General features: G+C 36.8%; 1 protein-coding gene across 5 annotated transcripts; it reads left to right on the top strand.

Moving 5' to 3' along the window:
• The first annotated feature begins 1,399 nt into the window (after window positions 1-1,399).
• Window positions 1,400-5,438, top strand: LOC130749398 (protein IQ-DOMAIN 11-like). 5 transcript variants are annotated; one of them, XM_057602751.1, is made up of 6 exons: window positions 1,400-1,567; window positions 2,374-2,480; window positions 2,557-2,910; window positions 3,668-3,886; window positions 4,409-4,540; window positions 4,620-5,438. In XM_057602751.1, exons 2-6 carry the CDS (start codon window positions 2,412-2,414, stop codon window positions 5,172-5,174), a joined length of 1,329 nt encoding a protein of 442 aa, XP_057458734.1. In that variant the 5' UTR covers window positions 1,400-1,567; window positions 2,374-2,411; the 3' UTR covers window positions 5,175-5,438. The 5 variants fall into 5 exon arrangements, with proteins under 5 accessions (XP_057458734.1, XP_057458733.1, XP_057458736.1 ...); XM_057602750.1 differs by lacking the exon at window positions 1,400-1,567 and adding an exon at window positions 1,616-1,858; XM_057602753.1 differs by lacking the exon at window positions 1,400-1,567 and adding an exon at window positions 1,616-1,811.
• The last annotated feature ends 2,296 nt before the right edge of the window (window positions 5,439-7,734 follow it).

Genomic DNA, 7,734 nt, shown 5'->3' on the forward strand with positions numbered 1-7,734 from the left:
CTTTAAAGTAAACCCAGTGCATGACAAAGTCTGTGCTTTTGGCTTTCAAACAGCCGACCAAAGCCACTCTTCGGTCTTTATTAAAAGATGGGAATGCAGCTTCTCCATCTAGGGTCCTTTTACAGCTGTCTTCACTCCTTATATTAACCTAAATCTTCATTGTTTTATTCTTCACATTTCATCCCCTTTGCACACTACTTGTCTGCACAAATTCAATTATGCAATGTCCCACCTATGTCTCCTTATGCTTGATTAACATTATCACACTTTGCATTGAAAAATATTCAAAGTGGAAAAAAGTTACTAGATTACATATGAACTATTGTTGATGATGTGCACAGCTCTGCAAACAGCTAATTGTTACCTACCTGCTCAGGACGCAAGAAAGTACTAGTCCAAGTGAGCTATATAGTGCTCTCTAATGTTTCCACTTACATATAATAAATTTGACTTCTGGGGCAATGCCATATGAAATCAAAGCTGGTGCAAGGTGGCGCCATACCCTTAGGTCTAACTTCCTTAACCAAATTTACAATCTTATCCACCCTTACATAATAATATTCTCAGGATAAGATCTGTTTATTTAACTTTACTCTATGAGTAGTGCATTGTTTGGATAATAACTTGAAGTTTGTTTAGGACGGGTCACTTTCCTTTATAAGGCCATAAGGTCGTGTGTTCAATTCTTATTGCTGATATGAGGGTTGTATTGGTGGGTGATCTGTAAATAATCTCTGTAAACAATCTATGATCACGTAAGTATATTCGCAACCGAATCCATCCAAACTTTTCAGCCCCCTCTATGTAACTAAAGAAAACTTGAAAATCTCTTTTCTTAGGATAAAAATGTAAAAAAAAATCTCTTCACGTCCCTTGGGATGTAACTGTCAAACAAATTCAAATTATACATTTTTGATATCTATTAAATATCATTTCCACACAAGTTTTCTTCCTACCACATCACTCATCATATATCTCATTACCTTTCTCTTCTATTTCCATCTTCCTTTAAAGGTGGAGGTGGACATCGACCAACAAATATAGATAGAGGAGGCGAAACAAAGGATAAACCCCTCTAAAGATTTTGTAAAATTTTCATATTTTATTTGGGTCTCCAACAATAAAATCTAGGATTCACCGGAATCACCGCTGCCAACGTGTGTCGGTTGCATTAGTTAAAAGTGATTTAAACCATTGGGTCAAAAGATCAATTCCCTAAGAGTCGCACTCTCATGCAGTCATTTAACCTCACCAAACTAGGTAAAGATTGCGAGAGCAACATAATAAAAAAAAATTCCTTCTTCATTACGTTAGAGTAGAGTGGTGGATGGTTTAGTAATTTCAGACTCAACACACATTAGACCATGCCTGCTGCAGTTGGAAAAATAAGATGGGAACAAGGAAAAAACATGAGAGGAGGACCCATGCATGGAGTGAGAGCAATTGCTCATTAATTTTTCAAAGGCTTTCTTAATTGAAACAAAGTGGGTCTGTTTCTTTCCTGTGGTATGCAGTGCACTTTCTCTTGAAGGCCCACACATACAAAAGAAAGCTCATCAGGAATGAGGTAAAATAAAAAATGGAATAATTGCATTTTGCACCCTCACAAAAATCATATCCACTACTTGTGATTATTGAGGAAAAATCTCAAGTCTTGATATCTGTGCACATTTGTGAAATCTATTCAAAGTTCCACAGTCTTGGGTATCAGATCCTATAATAAAAGAATGTTTGCTGATTTCAAAGCTGCTCCATTTGATTTTAAGGACAACACTGCTTTTTTTTTCCATGTACCTTAGCTCCCTTAAACGGTGATTATTGTCCCTTTTCAAAGAATTTATGGAATTTCATAACATGGGTAGGTAATCAACTTGGATGTTGGATCTCACTTAATCCAAATCACATGCATCATTTTTATCCTTCAACTATCTTGATTTGTGTGCATTAATGTTAAGATTACTTTTAAAGCAAGGCTCTGATTAACGTGCATGTTTTGGTCTTTGCAAAGACTAGTTGTGCCTATAAGAAGCTAACTCTATGGCAAGTTCTGCAAATTGGTCCTTCTTTTCCGGACAAGTCTAATGTTGAGTTTTGCACAAATCCATTATTTTTTATTGAACACATGTATCTTTACTTAAGCCGGTTCAGCTGAGTTTGTTTTTCATATATATTCAAGACTCGAATCTGAGAATTTGCTTAAGAAGAACCAAACATCTAGCTACGACTTGAACCAACCACCATCAGAAGCTTCACAAATCTATTATTTAAGTCAGTTAAATGCCATCTTTGTGATTTTCACCCATCTACTTATTCAAACTGAGGATATTTGCTGTGTAGAAGAGGATTAATTCTTATGAGCATTTTTTTTTTCAGATCACAGAAACTGAAGCTGGTTCATGTGATATAGTTAAATGGCCAAGGGCTGGTTTAGCATGGTGAAGAGGCTCTTTATATGGGATACACATTCCACACAAGAGAAGGTAAAATTTCTTGCTTCTTTGATTAATTCCTTAAGTAATCTTGTTGTATTGCTCATGAGAGAAAACCTGTTTTCAGAAGGAGAAAAGAAGGAAGTGGATATTTGGGAGAGTAAAGAACAAGAGATTGGCTACAATTGAAGCCCCACCACCATCAAAAGAAACAAGACTGAGTGAAGCTGAGGAAAAACACAGCAAGCATGCTTTGAAAGTGGCTATTGCCTCTGCTGCTGCTGCTGAAGCTGCTATTACTGCTGCTCATGTTGCTGTTGAGGTTGTTAGGCTCCAATCTGCACACCAATGTAGGGACAAGTCAGAAGAGTTTGAAAATGTTAAAACTTGGCATGAGGCTTCTCAATTCACATACAATTTCCAGAGGAAGATTGAAGAATCCTCAGCCATCAAAATTCAAACAACATTTAGAGGTTACCTAGTGAGTTTGTCCAACCTCTCATCTTTGATTTAATATCAGCTTAAATATTCTGTCCACCATCTTCTGTTTTGCTCATTGATGGGTTCAATTAAATTTGAGAAACAGATAGTGTGGATTTGAATACAACTTTGGTTAAGGTGATCGGACTTTCATCCTATTCCATAAGAAGAATTCTGTTCACTTTTTCTGCTAAAGTGAACCCAAGTGCCAACAGATATCCAACACACCTATAGTTAAGGATGCAAAATCTCAAGGTGAACCCAGGTTTCAGGAGCTGAAACTTAGTAGAAAATGACCAATTTACTGACTCACTTAAATTCTTCAGCCAATTACTGATTTCCCAAACAATTGTAAGATAATTTTGGAAGATAAACTTGATTTCTATATTGAAAATTTCATATGTTTAATTTCTATGATAGGAAGATAAACAAGGAAAATTGGAGAATGACAGAAAAAAACAAAGAGAGAAAGTTTAGTAGATGAAATTAAGGAACTGTAGTCACTCTACTATATTATTAAACATCGTATGTCTTATTAATTGGGGTTTGGATTCATTCACACTGACTTTCTCTTCTATCACAATTCCACTTACTTTCTATTTTTATCTCTAGCTTCTTTTTTTATCAGATCACTTATCATATCTCTCGGTTCTCTCTCTCTGCTAATATTCTTATCTTTATATGAATGTGGGTACTAAGTGGATTTGGAGTGTTGATGAAATTTTGTTTCCTATTAACTGAATGGTAAGACATTGCAGGCAAGGAAAGCTTTGAGAGCATTGAAGGGAATAGTGAAGCTTCAAGCTATCATTCGTGGCAGAGCTGTTAGACGCCACACTATTAGTACTCTGAAGAGCTTGCAGTCCATAGTAAATATCCAGTCCCAGGTCTTTGCAAGAAATCTCCAAATGGTTGGAGGAAGATTGGATTGTGGTGAAAATGAAGAGATGCAGGATTCAAGAGACAAGATAATAAAGGTAGGCATAGCAAGTTAAAATTTATCATTAGTTTTCCTCAAATTGCAAAACTGAAGTTTCACTTCAAACACCATAATCCACTCTTCATTGTGAATGCTTATAAACTATGTTACTTATGTTAAGAAGTCCACCATTGATTCACTAGAGATATGGTCAAAATCGTCCTTTAGAGTAGCTCTCACCTCTAAGCTAGCTTTTTTGGTAGGGGTAGACCTAACTCGAATTCAAAGTTGGTATCATAGAACATCCATTTATTAGGGACCACCCATATATGGACCACTAGCTGGTGTTCATTCTTGTAAATTTCACGCTTCAGTGTCCAACACTAGATGTGAGGGGTGTGTTGAGAAGTCTCACATTAACTAAATATCCCTAAAATAGTTCTTATAAAGGGTAGAGAACTCTCACTTCTAAGATAGCTTTTGGGTAGAGTCAGGCAGTCAGCCGTAACCTGAATTCTAAGAACTTACATGTTATCAATAATTCAGATTGAATTTGAAACATATTTTTCATGTTTTTCAGATAGACTCCAACAGTGAGAGAAGGTGGGATGACAGTATTTTATTGAAGAAGGAGGTGGATGCCTCTAGCATACACAAGAAAGAAGCTGTGCATAAGAGAGACAGGATAAAAGAATACTCTTATAACCATAGAGTAAGCTCTTAAACCCTTTTTTGCTCTTTTGAAATTTTACTCATTAAGGAACTCATACTAAAGTACAAAAACCTCTCAGAGGTCAGCTGAATCAGAAAGAAATAAAGTAAATGGAAGATGGAGATACTGGATGGAAGATTGGGTCGACACCCAACTTTCCAAGAGTAAAGAACTTGAAGATTTAGAATCGGTTTTCAGCTCACATTCTAGAGCTGGTGAGGAATGTGGAAGAAGATCACAACTCAAGCTAAGACATGTTCAGAGAACAAATCAAGTTGAAGGTTTGGATTCTCCAATACTTTCTTCAAGGAATCGCTCATTTCCAAGTTCTCCTGCATTTCCTACATACATGGCTGCAACAAAATCAGCACAAGCAAAAGTGAGATCCGCAAGCTCTCCAAAAGTGAGGATAGGAGGGAATTTGGACATGAACTCTGATTGCTATTCTCCATGCAACAGAAAGCTATCTATTGTTTCTTCCATTAACCATGAAGTTCTCAATTATGGTAGGACAAGCAAGCTTAGCAATAATCAGCAAAGATCTCCTAACTTAAAGGGTCTTTCAAGGCCTTTAAAATCAAGCCAGAATATTAAAGATCTCAGTATTAATTCAGACTTCTCAACTCACAATTGAGATCAACAAAGTAAATTTCAAATGAAGTTATAAATACTGGTGTTGCATCCACTACTATAGTTTCATGTTACCATGAGAGGGCTTGAATTGAAGTGAGAATCTTTTTTGGTCTCATGTATATGCCAGCACAAATTATACTTTTAGTTGAGTGGGCATTGGTGTGACAGAAATTTGTTAAGTTCTTCACTGATTTGTTTATTTCTTACTAAACCTTGTCTGATGTATTTTGTGGTGTTATATTATACATAACCAATGTTCCTGGTTTTTGGTTTGAGTAAATCATCAAATTGTCTTGAAAGTTCACGTGGTTCACAATTTGGTCTCTCGAAGAAGAAAATGACTTCATAAATCCCGGAAAGTGCAAAAGTTGGTCACGTTGGTTCTCGGGTTCCCATCCGTTAGTGAAAGTTAACGGAAATGGTGATGTGGCCAATTAAGTGACATGTAGACTGCCCCTGGCTTCCTAAGTGGCTCTAATATGTCACCTTTCAATTTAGTCCCTACGTCCATTTCACTTGTGATCCAATGCATTTTCTGGTGAGCTCCCATCTGGCATTGAGAATCTCAGTAGCCTGCAAGTCTTGAATATGTCTACCAATAATATCTCTGGTCCAATTCCTGTTTGGTTAGGAGAACTTAAATCAATATACATTTTTGACTTAAGTGACAACTGACAACAACCTTAATGGAAGCATCCCTTCTGAAATAGGAGGAGCAATTTCACTCACTAAACTGACGTTACAAAAGAACCACCAAGGTGGCAGAATTCTAGCCCAAACTGAGAAGTGTTTGTCTCTAAAATCTTTGTAAGCTCTTTAATATCATAGTGACCCTTTTTCATGCTTTGTAAGGACTTAATTGAAGGGAGGAGAAAGTGGAATGTTGTTAAGGACTAAATTGGAGGGGAAAAGATTAGAGGGTAGCTCCATTAGCCAGGTTGGATAGCAAGTGGGTGTCCAAATGTTAATTGGCCACATCACCATTTCTGTTAACTTTCACTAACAGATGAGAACCCAAGAACGAACATGACCGACTTTTGCAATTTCAAAGATTTCTGAAGCTAGACTCTTCTCCCGGAGACCAAATCATGAGCGACATGAATTTTCAGGAACCAACTAACCAATTTGGTGATTTACTCTTGGTTTTTTATGCTTCCACCCTTTATTTGGTGGAGTCAAGTAAAATGTTTGGTAGTGGGGTGTTTACACCTAAATTGATTGAGAGTGAAAAGAAGAGAAATGAGAGAAATGGTAATATAATATGATGAGAAATATAGGGAGAAAAACAAGATGTATTTGATATGTTTATAAATCAGAATTAATCGGGTAAATGGTCACTTTGGTCCTCAAAAGTGTTAACCGACTTCACATTCATCCCTGAATGAATTTTATTCACCTCACAGTCCCCCAAAGTGTCAAACATCCGTCACTTTAGTCCTTGACGTTAAAAAACACAAACGGACGTTAACAGAAGGTTGAGTTGGAACGTTGGGAAAGTTTGAAATACTTCAATTTAGTCCTTGATTTGAATTTTTCCCCAAATTTAATTAATAAAAAAAATAAAAACCACAAACCAAGTAACAATGATGAATCTCCATCTTCTTTATCATAAAATAATGAAACCTCAAAAAATCTCAGAACTTCTCAGACTTAAAATAAACTAAAAACATCTTCAAAGGTAAATCTCCATCCAAAATTAAAACACCCAGAACTCAAACACCAAATTGACGAAAAAAAAGTAAAGAAACATATGTAAATCGTAAATCTCATAGCTTTTCAAGGGTTCTAATGCATTTCTTCTTCAAATATTTTTTCGTTAAAGCTTGTGATGAAAAACAAGAAATATCTTGTCTTCTAATCACAAATACACAATCGATAGAATCCATGCTGACCAACGCCAACAGATCAAAGTTGTACTTTTGTTTTATGGTGCAGGGGTTGCAAATATGAGGTGCAAAAACATTTTAACCTTCAAATTTCTAATATTAATTTGATTGGGGTTCAATTAAACTTCTGGTTTTGGCTCTTCCTCTTCTTCTTCTCCTTTCAGATCCATCAAGAGAGCCAACAGTTCGAAGGTTGTGGGTTTGGGGTTTCACCATTGTAGGTGGAGCTCGAAGGTTTTGGGTCTTCCATTGGATCCTTCTATGCAAACCACAAATTGGGTTATGCTGCAGGCAGATCAAGATGGGAGATTTATGCACAACCAAGCTAGAACTGTTCATCACCGTAACCCTGGTTCATCCACCACCATCAAGCCACAACCAGAATCACAGTACATAGCGAAATATCTCAAAACTCCAACCTAATTCACAGTAGAGAGTTAGAAATCCCAAACGCCCAACCCACCCCCATCATAAACCTCGAATTTATTGAGCTATTGTGCTTCTCGTTTGAGTCATCACCGCAACCACGCTGTGAAACCCAGACCCCTCGTCGCAACAACAACAATCAACAACAGAGAAAAAGAGAACCCTGCACATTCGTTTCTCTGTCAAGGTGGAGGCTTTGGGGCTTGGATTTCATTCTCTCTTGGTGGATGGGTCAAAGTTCTTATCTTT

Source organism: Lotus japonicus, chromosome 3 (genome assembly GCF_012489685.1).
Source record: "Lotus japonicus ecotype B-129 chromosome 3, LjGifu_v1.2".
In the NCBI taxonomy this organism is placed as follows: Eukaryota; Viridiplantae; Streptophyta; class Magnoliopsida; order Fabales; family Fabaceae; genus Lotus; species Lotus japonicus.

Excerpts from the sequence above, each read along its gene's own strand:
- LOC130749398 (XM_057602751.1), top strand. The coding sequence starts at position 2,412 with ATGGCCAAGGGCTGGTTTAGCATGGTGAAGAGGCTCTTTATATGGGAT. Across the intron at positions 2,911-3,667 it reads CAACATTTAGAGGTTACCTA|GCAAGGAAAGCTTTGAGAGC; the intron begins GTGAGTTTGTCC and ends AAGACATTGCAG. Across the intron at positions 3,887-4,408 it reads CAAGAGACAAGATAATAAAG|ATAGACTCCAACAGTGAGAG; the intron begins GTAGGCATAGCA and ends CATGTTTTTCAG.